This window comes from Perissodus microlepis, chromosome 10 (genome assembly GCF_051167445.1).
Source record: "Perissodus microlepis isolate ML-2025 ecotype Zambia chromosome 10, ASM5116744v1, whole genome shotgun sequence".
NCBI classification, from domain to species: Eukaryota; Metazoa; Chordata; class Actinopteri; order Cichliformes; family Cichlidae; genus Perissodus; species Perissodus microlepis.
Genome location: NC_140470.1, coordinates 10,892,759 through 10,909,690, shown reverse-complemented (window position 1 = coordinate 10,909,690; position 16,932 = coordinate 10,892,759). Strand labels below are relative to the sequence as shown.

The 16,932-nt window shown below is 41.7% G+C and overlaps 1 protein-coding gene across 1 annotated transcript in view; it reads left to right on the top strand.

Annotated features, from left to right (window-relative positions):
• The window catches only part of LOC146378824 (NLR family CARD domain-containing protein 3-like), a 36,531-nt gene that overhangs the window by 6,298 nt on the left and 13,301 nt on the right, over window positions 1-16,932 (top strand). Inside the window, exons 4-7 of the mRNA XM_084941897.1 lie at window positions 6,314-6,392; window positions 9,848-10,034; window positions 10,152-11,958; window positions 14,137-14,310. Of these exons, the coding sequence (XP_084798023.1) occupies window positions 6,314-6,392; window positions 9,848-10,034; window positions 10,152-11,958; window positions 14,137-14,310 (2,247 nt within the window). The remainder of the gene's footprint in view (window positions 1-6,313; window positions 6,393-9,847; window positions 10,035-10,151; window positions 11,959-14,136; window positions 14,311-16,932) is intronic.

Sequence of the window (16,932 nt, the reverse complement as noted above, 5' to 3'; positions counted from 1 at the left end):
CTGACCAACCTGTGCACTGCCTGGATTGATTACAAGAAGGCCTATGACTCAATGCCCCACACCTGGATCCTGGAATGCCTAGAACTAGGGATGCACCGATACTGGTATCGGGTATCGGGGCCGATACTGTAAAATGTGTGTGTACTCATACTCGTAAAAGTTAACCGATACCATGAACCGATACTAACTTATTTCATTAATCAGAGGGTGGCTTGTCATTTTTGTTGTAGTTTTTTAGATTGGCCACTAGGGGGACATCCCGCGCTAAACAGGCACAGGGTTAGACGAGTCAGACTGGCAGCTCCAGATAAAAAAATAAAAAAAAAATTTAAAAAAAAAGAGAAACTGGAGGCTGCTGTAGCTAGGCTAAACAAAATGTCAGCAGTGTGGACCGGAACAGCCAACTTTAACTCAGGTTTTGGAAAAGCGATGAAAAATGTCAAGAGAAAATCCACGGGCAGTTAAAATAACAGAGGCTCTGACTCATTTTATCGCTCTGGATGACCAGCCAATGCCAGTCGTGGAAAACATAGGATTCTTCTCAGCATACTCGAGCTGCGATATGAAATTCCCAGCCGCCCACACATCAGGGAGATAATGGGGCAAAACTTTCTAAAGAGGTAAAAACAAGCAGTGTGTGCGCGATGTCAGTCCTTGGTTTAACGGCACAGTGGACTGATGATCCACGGGCAGATGGGGAGTTCGTTCGTCAATGCCAAATACTTTCGTTATTTTGTTTGTTTGTTTACAATATGGACACTCTGCAACAATTTAAAAGTTTATTTTATTCTCAAACCTAATTTGTATTTATTTTATTCCAAACAGAAGTGTTTATTTATTATTCCGAAAGCTCGAGACAGTGCCAATAGTTCAGTGATATTTTGTTAAATTACAATGTGGAGACTCTGCAATAATTTAACAGAAATGCTTATTTTTCACTTGAAATTTTTTTTGTGGTCATTTTTATTAAGATATTATTTATTATTGGCAGAGAATAAAATAAAACCTGTCTTCCAATTCATTGTGTGTGTGTGTGTGTGTGTGTGTGTGTGTGTGTGTGTGTGTGTGTGTGGTAGAAGTATCGGTTTTTGTACTCTGTATCGGCAAGTACTCAGATCCAAGTATCGGTATCGTATCGGTTTGAAAAAATTGGTATCGTTGCATCCCTACCTAGAACTATATAAGATCAGCGGGTCCCAGAGAGCAAATGGAAACCAGGAAGAGGCTGCTAGGAAAGCTGCAACCACCAAGTACCTGCAGATGGTCAGGCAAGTCCTGAGGAGTCACCTGAACGGTAATAACAAGATCTGGGCTATCAACACCTACGCCCTACCTGTGATCAGGTACCCTGCTGGGGTAATAGGCTGGCCAAAGGAGGAGATAGAAGCCACTGACATAAAGACAAGAAAGCTCCTTACCATGCATGGAGGGTTTCACCCCAAGTCCAGCATCCTGAGGCTGTACGCTAAGCGGAAGGAAGGAGACCGGGGACTGGTGAGTGTCAGCACCACAGTCCAGGATGAGACAAGGAACATCCACAAATACATCACAAAGATGGCCCCAACTGACAGCGTGCTCAGTGAATACCTCAGGCAGCAGAAACCCAAGAAAGAGGAGGAAGGCGAGGAACCATCATGGAAGGACAGGCCCCTGCATGGTATGTACCACCGGCAGATAGCAGAGGTGGCTGATACCCAGAAATCCTACCAGTGGCTGGACAGAGCTGGACTGAAAGACAGCACGGAGGCACTAATCATGGCAGCACAGGAACAAGCACTGAGCACAAGATCCATACAGGCTGGGGTCTATCACACCAGGCAAGACCCCAGGTGCAGGCTGTGTAAAGATGCCCCAGAGACAATCCAGCACATAACAGCAGGGTGCAAGATGCTAGCAGGCAAAGCGTACATGGAACGCCATAACCAAGTGGCCGGCATAGTGTACAGGAACATCTGTGCCGAGTATAACCTGGAAGTCCCGAGGTTAAAATGGGAGATGCCCCCCAGGGTGATAGAGAATGACTGAGCTAAGATCCTGTGGGACTTCCAGATACAGACGGACAAAATGGTGGTGGCTAACCAACCAGACATAGTGGTGGTAGACAAACAGAAGAAGACAGCCATAGTGATCGATGTAGCGGTTCCGAATGACAGCAACATCAGGATGAAGGAACATGAAAAGCTCGAGAAATACCACGGGCTCAGAGAAGAGCTCGAGAAGATGTGGAGGGTGAAGGTGACGGTGGTTTCAGTGGTAATCGGAGCACTAGGTGTAGTGACTCCCAAGCTAAGCGAGTGGCTCCAGCAGATCCCGGGAACAACATCAGAAATCTCTGTCCAGAAGAGCGCAATCCTAGAGACAGCTAAGATACTGCGCAGGACGCTGTTATTTGCAGATTATTTTGAACAAAACTGTTTTCTCCTTTTTACAAATACTTACGAGTTCTAAAATGAAACTTACTAGGAGAAGGTGGCTGAGGTGCTACAAATTAAAAACAAACAACTTGAAACACATTAAACAGTTATGTGCAAACGCATGTGCAAATGAGTTGCGGAAATTATGTTATTAAATTTATGCCCACAGAGGCGAGTGGGAATTTTTTATTATATATATTATATATATCTATATCGATCGATATAGAGATATAGAGATATCTCACTTATCACATTCAGCAGTGTGGGACTCAAAGTCAGCAGACACACACTTTTATGTCTTGTCTTCAAAGATGTTTTGTACAAAGTTTATTTTACTTCATATTTTTATGGGGGTAAGGGATAGGATAATTATAAGCCACAAGGCTTCAGCCTATTCCTTTTCAGGGCTTGCAAAATCGCTAGCCCGACATCCCGGGGCTAGCGATTTTTCCAGTCGGGCTACCAAAATCTATCTCTGCCCTGCCCGTCGGGCTATCATAGAAAAATATATGTCAATGCTTTTGCATTCTTTCGGAAATGTAGCTGGGTAATTATGTCATCGGTGAGCCACTGTCAATATGTGACATATTGAAATCGCGTTTGAATTTTCGCTTGTTTTTTGCTTTCACTTTGCAATCGCGCGAACTGTGTATAGAGAGCGACAGTACTGATTGGTGAGTCACGATAATTTGCGCAGCAATTCCTCTGACGTCGTCTTATCAATCGTTAGCTTACTATGCAAACATGATAAGTGAAATCTCCCGCAGCAAGCTTAAACATGTGAGAGGTTGATCGCGCAGAGAATCGCTGAGCGTTATGTGAGTGCGTGTGTAAAAGCAGCAGGATATATATTTTAGTTCTGCTGAGCCAAATAAGACAGGTCAGGGTGAAGAAGGGACAGCCAAAGAAAAGCTTACCACAAAACGGAAAAGTTATGACAAATCAGACTATAAGGCAAAAAGAAAGTGCAGCTTTATGGTTTCATGGACAAAAGAATTTCTGTGGCTGCAATATGACAAGCTAAATAACCAGGGCTGCACATAAGTGGTCCGCAGGTGCGCATTCGCTGTCAAAATAAAAAACGCGCACAAGATAAGAAGTTGCAACGCCTGTTTGCGTACATAGGATTTTCTGGAGGAGGACAGACATTTGTTTAGAACGCTTAAAGATGTTGAAGAAGCAAAATCATTTAAGCAATTACTTTGGTGTTCCTCTACCTCCAAAGAAATGTCAGAAGGAGTCCGAACCGCAAAAGAAGCGCGTATTCTCGGAAAAGTGGTTGCAGGAGGTGAGCTGGCTTCAAACAAATGATGAACGCACAGAGATGTGGTGCAGAATGTGCCGTGAAAATCCCACTCTAGCGGACAAAAACAGTGCCTTTTATATGGACGCAAACGCGCGTTGTAACTTCTTATCTGGTGCGCGTCTTTTATTTTGACAGCGAATGCGCACATGCGGACCACTTTTGTGCACCCGTGTAAATAACATAATGTTCTGCCGGGTGTGTTGTTGGTTTTCCCTCGATTTCTGTAACAAAGGCGACACGCGCCTTTGTTACTGGGACCAGTAATTTTAAGAAAGGCCCCCGTTAGAACCCATGAGAAATGCAAGAAATGCATTATTGCTCAGTCTGCAATATCTTTCCCAGAACAAACACCAATTGCAAATAACGTACTAAAAATAAACCTGAAAAAGCTGTTTAGAACAGCTGCTATGTTGCAAAGAGTGAACTACCACTGGAACAATTTAGCAGTCTTTGCAAACTTCAAAAAGCAAATGGCCTAGATCTTGGTTCCACTTGCCTCTTACCTGTGACTTCAGTGGAAATTTCAAATTCAGGATCTGACACAGACTGATTCATGTTCTACACCAGCGGTCCCCAACCTTTTTTGCGCCACGGACCGGTTCATGCCCGACAATATTTTCACGGACCGGCCTTTAAGGTGTCGCGGATAAATACAACAAAATAAAACTAGTACCGGTACCGAAAAAAAGAAAATGTATTCATAACACATGTGAAAAGACCAAGGAAAACCGAGTAAACGATAAAAACGATAACAAAATAACGCTGAAAACCGATAAAAACCCTGAAAACTATACATTTCACACCTGAGCCTCAACTCTCGCGGCCCGGTACCGGTCCGAGGCCCGGGGGTTGGGGACCGCTGTTCTACACGGTTCTAATTGAACAGAAATTTCTATGAACTTGTAAGAACCAAGTATTTGAGTTGATGATTGTAATTTTTATACAATGTTGTAATTTGTGTTTCAACAATTTTTTGATTAATGTTTTGTTTCCGTTACAATATTATACTTTAATGTATAATATTGTAACGGAAACAAAACAGGAAACCAAACACCAATCAAAAAATTGCTCTCTTTTTTATTCGGGCTACTTAAATTTATTTTGGGCTACCAAAAACTGAAGAGTCCCTGCCCGAAGGGCTACCAGGGATTTTGAAATTTTGCGAGCCCTGCTTTTTCGGTTACTGTTTGAGTACTTTTATGTAAAATTATAATCTGTTGTTGTTGACTGAAACAAAAATTCATTCATTCATTCAAATTCATACTGTTCTTTAATATTTTTTGTCAGTTTCAGTTATGTTTTTTACTTTATATTTTTACATCTTATTGCAATTCATACACACCTATTAAGCTTAAAGCTTTGTATTTAATCTTGGTCTGTAATATCCTTATGTCTACCTTGTAGTTGCACTAAACATTCAGATGTGAAGTATTTTTATGTATTAAATTGTGCAGTAATTTATTATAAGACTTCAGCTGTGAACTGGTTCATGCAGTAGGTAAGACATCCATCCCAGAACAGGCTGTGAAATGTTTTAAAAATCAGTAACATTATTTAAAAATATTTAAAATGACATAAAAATAATAAAACAGCCAGTTTAAAGACTATAAAATAGTCCTGATGTGTTCTGTAGTATGCACTCTGGCTGCAAAGTTCTAAATAATATTTAAATACTATAACATTTATAACACACTACAGCAGAGCATAGTTGTAGTCGACCCTGGGCATTAGTTTCTTTGAGTTACTCAGAGTAAGACAGTTACAGATGGAAAAATATTTCTTGTGACACAGAAAGTGCTCCACCTACTTTGGAGCAGTTTTAGGATCAGATCAAAACAAACAATTTATACACGAGGCAAAACAAAATTTCTGGAGATAATTTACACCGATACCAGACAGGTTGATGTCTTCTGTGACATCTACCATATCACATTAGGCATATAAAAAAAAAAAAAAAAAATAAAAAAAAAAATCACATTTACCAGTCTTCTCTGACATGATTTTTTTTTTTTTTTTTTTTTTTTTTTTTTTTTAGCATGTGTCGACCTCCATTTAACCCCATAAGTTACACCAGCGATATTTTAACTATTATTTCAGAATTAGTGACAGAACTATGTGAGACCTGAAGTTGTAATCTGAGTCAAAGACCACTCCCAGGGTTCTTGCTTCATGGGTTCAGGGGAGAGCTGTAGACCCTGACTTGTCTTGACTAATTAGTTTATTAAAAACTCATCTGAGTGTTAATATCTAAATAGATTTAAAGCTTGTCTTTGGATGTCTTTTCTTGTATTTAAGTGCTGTTCACATATGTACATATGTTTTTATAACAGTATTTTTTTTTAAAATTTCGACATGACAAGAAAAATTGCTGGTCAGATTTTATTCTGGGGGTTTGGATGGAGACCATGATTTAAGCTGCGTGTTGCTGTTGGTAAGATAATAAGAGCATTGGTGAGAATAGAGGAAGCTACTAACATGTCTTCAGAAAGAGTCAGGTGGGAGTGGTTTTGTAGGACATACATGACCAGTATTACCGTAGGTAGCTGATTATACTGTGCTGTTACTATTCATGTTCTTCCTGACTCCTCCACAGAGTGGACCAGCAGAGCTCAGAGGTCCCCAGTGGTCAGTCTGCCCAGCAGCATCAAACACAGCTGGACTCCATATTTATGGTCTGTACATGTACAAAAACTACACATTGTTTTGGCCTTCCCAGTTTCAATTTGTACAAAAAAAAAAAATACTTTCATATGGACCACTACTGCTGAGGGCCAAAAGGATCAACTATAAATCTCACATATGATGATTAGAGAAGGCAGAGGAGTGACCAACAACTTTCTTTTTTTAAGGACAACTGGCTCTGCTTCTCAAGCCACATAAAATGTCTGTGAAAGTAACAGTGACTACTTATTGTCATTCGCATCACATGTTTACATGAGGTGGAACGAAATTATGTACACACGGTCCTGAAGCGAAAAGAAACAGAATAACGAAGAAACCAATTTTTTTTTAAAAAGTAATATATTTTTTTGTTTTTTAAATGTGTGTGTATGTGCATATGTGTGTGTGTGTGTGTGTGTGTGTGTGTATATATGTATATATATATTTAAAAAACAGAATAACAACTAATAAAATAATACGATAAACAATACGATAGAGTGCAACAACCTGAGTACCAGTATGGAATATGGATGTAGAATGTATGTATAAATACTTTTGCAGTAAAAGGGCATGATGACCAGCATTGATAAAGTGTCAGTGTCATTAGTGATTAAGGTGCTATAATATCAGTTCTTGTCCATTTATGCATTGAGGAGTCTCACAGCTTCTGTTTCTCAGTCTGGTGGTTTTACATTTAATGCTCCTCAGCCTCCTGCCTGAGGGGAGCGGGACAAAGAGTGTATGTCCTGGGTGAGGGGGATCCTTCATGATACAGGTGGCCCTCTTCCTGCATCTGGAGGTGTATATGTTACTTGTGATTTCTAAAGTTTTCAAAAGCAAAATTTGAGACAGAACCTGCAGATACTAGGCTCCTCTCCTTTGGAGCCAGCTCCCAGTTTGGATTCAGGAAAAAAGACACCCTCTCTAACTTTAGGATTAGTCTTTAAACTTTCCAAATTCCCTTTAATTCATAACCTTAATAATTTCCGTCCAATCGATCTCCAATCTAACATTTCTCTCAAAGATTCTTGACAAAATAGTTGCTTCTGAAGTTCATCTACACCTAACCAACAATAACCTTTACAAACCGTTCCAGTCTGGTTTCCGTCCTTCTCATATGTCTGTGAAGGCTCTCAGTCATCCAGGTCATCATAGTCTAAGGAGCTTGAAAAGAAAAGCGTCTGGACTTCTTTGAGTTGCTTGAAGATGTTTCACCTCTCATCCGAGAAGCTTCTTCAGTTCTAAGGTCAAAAGGTGGAGAGTCCCAGATTTAAACCCAGTGGGAGTTTCCCCCCAAAGAGGGACAAAGGACCCCCTGATGATCCTCTACCTAATCAAATGAGCCAAGGTGTGAAAGCGGGTGTGGGTCACAATCAGCCAGGGTTTCAGGTGAGCTCAGTGTGAAACCTGGCCCCACCCTATCATGTGATTTCCTGAGGTCAGATGGCCCAGGATGTGAGTGGGCGTTAAGGCGTCTGGGAAGGGATCTCAGAACTGGATTATAGATGGCAGACAGTTGGTGTCGTAAACCACCGCCTCTGTTCAAAGATGGTCGCTCACAGTGGACATAGATGGCTTCTTTCACTCCTCTTTCAAACCATCTGTCCTCTCTGTCCAAAATGTGAACATTGGCATCCTCAAAAGAGTGACCTTTGTCCTTTAGATGCAGATGAACTTCTGATTCTTGTCCCGTGGAGGTGGCTCTTCTATGTTGTGCCATGCGCTTGTGAAGTGGCTGTTTGGTCTCTCCGATGTACTTCAGTGTACTTCAGACCCAGCAACACACTCAGACAGAAACTGGTTCACCCGAAAGACAAAACTCCTAAACACAAACTTAACAATGTGGTGTATGCTGTACAGTGCAGCGAGGAATGCCCAGACCTCTACATCTAAAATAAAAATAATGCATGACCTTCTTATGGCAGCTGACAACGTTCTCCTCTCCATCCTTATTCTCCTCAATCTGAGTGCAGCCTTTGACATCATTTCTCACTCCATCCTAATCAGCAGACTAGCTTCTAAATCACACATGTCTGACTGCACTCAGTTCATTCTATTAAAATCCTCCTCCTCTCAGCCTTTTCCTCTGTCAACTGAGGTACCTCAGGGATTAAATTTAATTGCCTTCTCCCACTTGGACACATTTTCCATAAATATAATATTCAGTTCCACTGTTATGCCAGCGACACCCAGCTTTACCTGTCCATCAAACCCAACTCTACTCTCCTTCCACCCTCTGCTTAGCTGAACTTAATTCATGGTGTTCCTCCAACTTTCTTAAACTCAACAGTAATAAATCAGAACGCTTCCTGGTTGGCTCCAAATTATTGCTATCCAGGACTAACACTTTTTCTGTTACTATCAATAACTTGTCAGTTTCTGTCTCTCCCTCTGTGAAAAGTTTGGGTGTCATTCTTGACAGCACACTATCCTTTAACTCTCACATCAATAATATCACTCACTCAGCATATTTCCAACTCTGTATCATCAATTGCCTCTGCCCCTTCCTCACTCCACATGCCACTGCTATCCTCATCCATAGCCTTGTTACCTCTCGGTGCGACTACTGTAACTAACTCTTATTTGGCCTTACACAAAAATCCATCCACAAGCTTCAACGTGTCCAGAACTCTGCTGCCCGTATTATTACTAGTACTCCCTCTACCCGCCACATCAATCCTATTCTTAAGCAGCTTCACTGGCTCCTGGTTAAACTTTGGATTAATTTTAAAATATGCCTTTATACATTTAAGGCTATTCATTCTTTCTCCCCACCATATCTCTCTCATTTGGTACAGATCACCATCCCATCCAGGTGCCTCTTCTCTTTCTGTTCCTCCCTCTCGTCTTATTACCATGGGGGACAGGGCTTTTAGTCGCTCTGCCCTCGACTTTGGAATTCCCTAACCCCTGACCTCAGAAATATCGCTTTATTCCCTCTTTTTAAGTCCAATCTCAAAACCCACCTGTTCAAAATAGCCTACTCTAGATAACTTCTCCATGCTCTTAAACTTTCTTTTATTATTGTGCATATTTCCTGTTTTTATGCCTGTCTTATTTGCTCTGCACGGTCTCCTTGGGTGTTTTGAAAGGCACTTTTAAATAAAATGTATTGTTATTATTATTATTTTTTAATAATAGTAATTAGGGCAGATGATTTAAACACATTCTCTATTTAAGTTATGCTACTATAAGCTAAGGCTGCTGATGGATTCCACATGATGCACTGAGATTTAGCTCTCCATTATCCTTTCTTTAATACAAACACAACTCTTTGTCCTGAAAATGTGTCTACTATCATCTGTAGGTTTTTTTTTGTTTTGTTTTGTTTTTTTGGGTTTGGTTTTTTTGCTTTCTAGTTCCTGATTTTCGTGTGTTTTGTTTAAGATTTTTCATGTCTTCTTTCACTGCCTAACCAATCAATTTTTATGGGTGAACAAGGTATTCATATAGTATTCTGTTCCAGGTGCTGGAGGACAACATCATAACTTTTGTGAAAAATGAACTGAAGAAAATTCAGAAACTTCTAAACTCTGATTACCCAGAACAAAAGGGGGATGAGGAGGGGAGCAGCAGAGAGGCTTTTGTGAACATCACACTAGACTTCCTAAGAAAAATGAAGCACGATGAACTCGCTGACCTTCTAAAGAGCAGTAAGAGGATTTCTCTGAGATTTAAGAAGCTGGCTAACTTTGATTTTTTTTCTTTGAAAACATGTGCATTTCATTTTTCCATGAATGATTATTTTTTTTATCCATTGGTTATTTTAGAAACTTTCATTAGGGACTCCCATTGGAGCCAAGATGAACTTAAATTTACTTTGAAGAAGAAGTTCCAGTGTGTGTTTGAGGGGATTGCTAAAGCAGGAAACCCAACCCTTCTGAATCAGATCTACACAGAGCTCTACATCACAGAGGGAGGGACTGCAGAGGTCAATGATGAACATGAGGTCAGACAGATTGAAACAGCATCCAGGAAACCAGACAGACCAGAAACAACAATCAGACAAGAAGACCTCTTTAAAGCCTCACTTGGAAGAGATGAACCAATCAGAACAGTGCTGACAAAGGGAGTGGCTGGCATTGGGAAAACAGTCTTAACACAGAAATATACCCTGGACTGGGCTGAAGACAAAGCCAACCAGGACATCCAGTTCATATTTCCATTCACTTTCAGAGAGCTGAATGTGCTGAAAGAGGAAAAGTTCAGCTTGGTGGAACTTGTTCATCACTTCTTTACTGAAACCAAAGAAGCAGGAATCTGCAGCTTTGAAGACTTCCAGGTTGTGTTCATCTTTGATGGTCTGGATGAGTGTCGACTTCCTCTGGACTTCCACAAAACTACAATCCTAACTGACCCTAGAAAGTCCACCTCAGTGGATGTGCTCCTGATAAACCTCATCAGGGGGAAACTGCTTCCCTCTGCTCGCCTCTGGATAACCACACGACCTGCAGCAGCCAATCAGATCCCTCCTGACTGTGTTGGCATGGTGACAGAAGTTAGAGGGTTCACTGACCCACAGAAGAAGGAGTACTTCGTGGCAAGATTCAGAGATAAGATGCAGGCCAGGAATATCATCTCCCATATCAAGACATCACAAAGCCTCCACATCATGTGCCACATCCCAGTCTTCTGCTGGATCACTGCTACAGTTCTGGAGGATGTGCTGAAAACCAGAGAGGGAGGACAGCTGCCCAAGACCCTGACGGAGATGTACATCCACTTCCTGGTGGTTCAGGCCAAAGTGAAGAAGGTCAAGTATGATGGAGGAGCTGAGACAGATCCACACTGGAGTCCAGACAGCAGGAAGATGATTGAGTCTCTGGGAAAACTGGCTTTTGATCAGCTGCAGAAAGGAAACCTGATCTTCTATGAATCAGACCTGACAGAGTGTGGCATCGATATCAGAGCAGCCTCAGTGTACTCAGGAGTGTTCACACAGATCTTTAAAGAGGAGAGAGGACTGTACCAGGACAAGGTGTTCTGCTTCATCCATCTGAGTGTTCAGGAGTTTCTGGCTGCTCTTCATGTCTATCTGACCTTCATCAACTCTGGATTCAATTTGCTGGAAGAACAACAAACATCCTTCCAGAAGTCTGAAACAAGAGAATCTCTAGGGACACCTTTCTACCAGAGTGCTGTGAACAAGGCCTTACAGAGTCCAAATGGACACCTGGACTTGTTCCTCCGCTTCCTCCTGGGTCTTTCACTGCAGACCAATCAGACTCTCTTACGAGGCCTGCTGACACGGACAGGAAGTAGCTCACAGACCAATCAGGAAACAGTCCAGTACATCAAGACAAAGCTCAATGAGAATCTGTCTGCAGAGAAAAGCATCAATCTGCTCCACTGTCTGAATGAACTGCATGAGCGTTCTCTAGTGGAGGAGATTCAACAGTCCCTGAGATCAGGAAGTCTCTCCACAGATAAACTGTCTCCTGCTCAGTGGTCAGCTCTGGTCTTCATCTTACTGTCATCAGAAAAAGATCTGGATGTGTTTGAGCTGAAGAAATACTCTGCTTCAGAGGAGGCTCTTCTGAGGCTGCTGCCAGTGGTCAAAGCCTCCAACAAAGCTCTGTAAGTAAATATGCTGCTTACACGTTCATTTCTTTAACAGAAAATTCCACAACATCAGTCTCTTATGATGGCTTCTGTTACACAGCCAGTGATCCAAATACAGATGGGAGCAGGCATGTTCACCTGGGAGAGTTTGTCCTGCAGCAGTGTAGAACTAAAATCCACAAAGAGTAGGCTAGCTTAAGTTATTGTTGACTCCATGGACCGCCATGATACCATCATTGTTGACCAACCCATTGGCTCTGTAGCTGAACTGGAGAAGGTCTAGGATTGTGTCAGTGACAGATTTGGTATGGAAGTGAGGAACTCAAATATCTTCATAATCACAGTTTAGTCACTTTCACTACCAGGAAGGTATTTATAGCTTACCAGCCACCACCATCATTTTTAAAGATATTCATTAATCAGGTGATTAATGAATATGAACTGCTTGTGTGAACTTGTTTGATAATACACATTTGGATCATTTAATCTCAAATTAGCTAATGTTTCATGAATCTTTCAAGGTTAAATTATTTTCTGTTATGAATATGAAAACAGCAAGCAGGTAAAACAAAGGGAAACTTCATTCACGCACCTGACACAACTGAGTGCTGACAATCATTTCACTCAATAGAGTCCCAGTTTATGTTGTAACCTAATATACCAATTATGTTTTAATTATTAATTGCTTTATCTATTTTTTAATTGTTTTGGCGTATTGTGTTTGAATCAGCATTCAATAAAGTCTGCAGCATGATCAGCTGTGGTCAAGCCTTTTATTTCTGCATGCAGGAGAGCAAACAGACAGCAAGCATCACAGTTATACAGTCATGAGAGCTCTGCCCTTGAGACGTCACAGCGTCTCTTTTATAACATCACAAAGAACTCCTGCATCTTCACGGTTGCAACAGTTTGTCCCACCCATGCTGTTGGGCAGGAAGCGATTCCCACAATCTATGTTCCAGGAGGCACCTGCCACTGGTCTTCCTGGGAATTTTATCCTTCTACATAGTTAAGCAGGCTGCATCAGGTCATATGTGAAGGACATGTCCTTCACCTATGAAAAGGCTATACAAAATTCTACAGTGGAAATTCTAAGCACCTAAATCTAAATATGAGAATAAACTGGACATTTTCCATCACACTGGGCAGGCAGTTGTACTTTCTCCCCTGCTCTTCTCCATGTTTACCAACAGCCACATCTCCAGGCCTGTCTGTCAACCTCCCAAAGTTTGCAGATGACAACACCCTCACCTGCGCTGAGATAACAGCCTGAAGCTCAGTGCTGTCAAAACTATGGAGATGATTGTTAACTTCAGAATGAAAGCACCCCCACCAGACTTCATCTTCCTGTCTTCCTTTATCAAGAAGGTAAAGAAGAGGATATATTTTCTGTGGCAGCTGAAGACATTCAACCAGCCAAAGTTACCTATATTGCACTCCTACTCCTCCATCACTCTGTCTTCACCTCTCTATAACTAACTAACATGGTGCTGCCACTGTCAATAATATGGACACACTGCACCATGCAAATTCTTCTGCTGAGAAGGTGATTGGGTGCAATCCACCTCCTCTCCAAGACCTGAACACCTCCAGAACACTAATATGGCCGAGAAAGATAAATGTGGACCCGTCCCACCCCAGACAATGTCTGTGGGTCAGTCCCTTCTGGCAGGATGCTGGAGTCCATCACAGACTTGTCGGGACACAAATATATTCCTTCCTTTTGCAGTTGGACTACTTAAGTATGATCAACCCTGAATAATCTCACTGGTGACTTCAAATTCAATTATGTTATGATAACACACCTGCAATATATTAAAAAAAATGCACACTGGATTCCTTTCCAAGTACATTGCAAATCATGTTCAGGTCGAACTGGGCTGCTGCATTAAGGTTCAGTACATGACATACTGTGTGTTGAAATTCTAATCACTGATACTATCATAAGAAAAATGATCAAAAGTACTGCCTATGCCAAATGGTACTGAACTACTACTATGTGTCACTAAATCTTTTAGCCCCTCACTTATTTAAATTAAGACAGAAATAATTGTTTTTACTAACGTTTTTTTAACAATCTTTACATTTTTAATTATTTAATTAAACATGATGTGTACATGATAATATATTTTGTTGTGTGCCTATGTTCAACAACTAAAGTAATTTACTTTGATTAAAAATATTTTCTTTCAGGCTGGATGGCTGTAACCTCTCAAACAGAAGTTGTAAAGCTCTGTCCTCACTGCTTAACTTCCAGTGCTCTACTCTGACAGAGCTGGATCTGAGTAACAATGACCTTGATGATTCAGGAGTGAAGCTTTTCTCTGCAGGACTGGAAAATCCCCATTGTAGACTGGAAATTCTGAGGTCAGGGTTTAGATACTTATTTTTTTATTATTATTACATACACAGCTAATCTTTATATAATTTGCAGTTGAGGTGTTATTTTTTTTTCTGTATTATTGGACTTTCTAAATCATTTCATGTTCAGATTTGTGTTTAAAAACAATAAAAAAAAAAAAAACAAAGGTTGAGATTTAGGGCTCAACAGTGCTGCTCATATTAAAAACCCACTTCCAAAAAGATTGCACCTTTCTTTGGGGATGACCTTGCATACAAGGGAAAATAATTATTTAATTCCTTTGTGAATTTGTGACTTTGTTCAAATATCTGTAAATCAGCAATTTCTATTTTTATAGCAGTTTCATTTTCATGGAGATGGAATATTAATCACAAATTCTGAAAAAAAACATGTCACAAAAGTCATAACTTGATTTACATTTCATTGAGGGAAATAAGTGTTTGATCCCAAATCAAAACAGTTGCACTACCTGTGCAATCCTTGTACTCTGCAAAAACAGAAAATCTTGATGGAGGTTCGTGGTGTTGTCACTGGCCTCCACCTGTAAAAACATTCCTTTTTAGGGGGTTGTCTTATTGTTTCCCTCTAGTGTACATGTTATTAATTAATCATTAATCCCTAAAACAGCTGACACTAATAACCACTTACACTACTTAACCTCCTAAGACCTGAACTCTTCCACGGCATTCATTTTTAATTTCTCTTTGATATTTGGGCATAATGGGGCCCGATGAATGTAAAAAGAAACAATTACCAGATTTTATGTTTTACCTTATTTTTGTTTTTAAGAAAAATAAGAGCCACATATGAGGATATTCGTTTAAAATTTTGATAGAACTGTAGCAGTATAATGTCCTTGTAAGTGGATATCAGGCCCTTCTAGAGCAGTCTGAAAGTCTTTTTTCATGGCCTCTCCGAACTCCTCCCACACCTGAGTTTTTGCTTCAGCCACTGCCCGAGCCGCATTCCGCTTGGCCTGTTGGTACCCAGAGGCTAACCAAGCCCAATATGACTCCTCCTTCAACCTGATGGCTTCCCTCACCTGTGGTGTCCACCATTTGGTTCGTGGTTACCACCACGACAGGCACCAACCACCTTATGGCCACAGCACAGTGCAGCAGCTTCGGCAATGGAGATGCTGAACATGGTCCATTCGGACTCAATGTCCTCAATCTCCCTCGGAATGCTGTTGAACCGCTGGTGTGCGTTGAAGATCTTGTTGACTGGGGCCCCTGCTAGGCGTTCCCAGTGCACCCTCACTATACATTTTGGCGCGCCAGCTCTGTCTGGCATCCTCCCCCGCCACCTGATCCAACTCACCACCAGGTGGTGATCAGTTGACAGCTCAGCCCCACTCTTTACCTGAGTGTCCAGAACAAATGGCCGCAGGTCTGGTGATTCGATTATAAAATCGATCATCAACCTGCGGCCTAGGGCATGCTGGTGCCACATGCACTTATGGACAATATTATGTTTGAACATGGTGTTTGTTATGGCCAAACTGTGGTTTGCACAGAAGTCCAATAACAAAACACCAATCAGGTTCAGATCCTTGAGACCGTTCCTCCCAATCACGCCCCTCCAGGTCTCGCTGTCGTTGCCCACGTGAGCATTGAAGTCTCCCAGTAGGGCAACAGTCTCCAGGTGGAACACCTTCCAGCACCCGACCCAGGGATTCTAAAAAGGCCGGGTACTCTGAACTGCCACTCAGCGCATAAGCGCAGATGACTAAACTCTGTCTCAGTCTGGAGATGCCCCTGGTGAGAGGCGGCGGGCGGGCTGGGGTGGGTATCCTGGTATCCCCTCAGCTTGCTGCCTGTATGTTGAGGTTCTTCCCAGTGGATGAGAGGGTTTGTTCCTGCGCCTTCAGGTCGAGGAACGGGTCCTGACTGTCCCTCTCCAGGAGACTGGTTCCAGAGCCCAAGCATTGTGCTGAGGTGAGCCTGACTATACAGGGCTCTAGAGTGCGACCAATTTGGTCGCAAATGCGACCAAATTTTTCAGTGGTGCGACTAAAAAAAAAAATATTTGGTTGCACCTGTGCGACCAACTGTTCGGGTAGCAAAAAAAAAAAAAAAAATCTGCAACCTTCCCTGTGGTCAACAACAGACACGCATTATGCCCCTATCGTGGACTAAACCAATCAGAGATGGTAAGGGGCGGGACCTCTCTGATTGGCCGTGGTCCAGTTGAAAGTGCAGGTGGAAGTGGGAGGTGAGTAGATTGAATAAAGCGAAATCAATTCATTAAATCCTGAATCGACTTTTAAATATAACTGTGTTTTGCCAGAAATGCCAGATTCTCAGATTAAAGCTCACAAAACCATTTCAACAACAACCAAACAGCAGATGAGAGCAGGTACACGGATTCCACACAAAGACGTAAACACAGAGCGGAACCGACGCATCAGAATCAACTTTGTCTTTCTCGGCTTTCTCACCCGACGGCCCGTAGACGGACACGCTGTAGGACCTTAGTGATTCTGATGCGTCGGGTCCGTGCTGTGTTTACGTCTTTTTGCGCTGATTCTGAACTGCAGGTTTTGTCTCTCTCCAACCAAAATTCACCGAGCCAGCAGCAAAAGAAGCAGCAAACTGCGCTTCACATTTGATCAATGTCGTCATGAA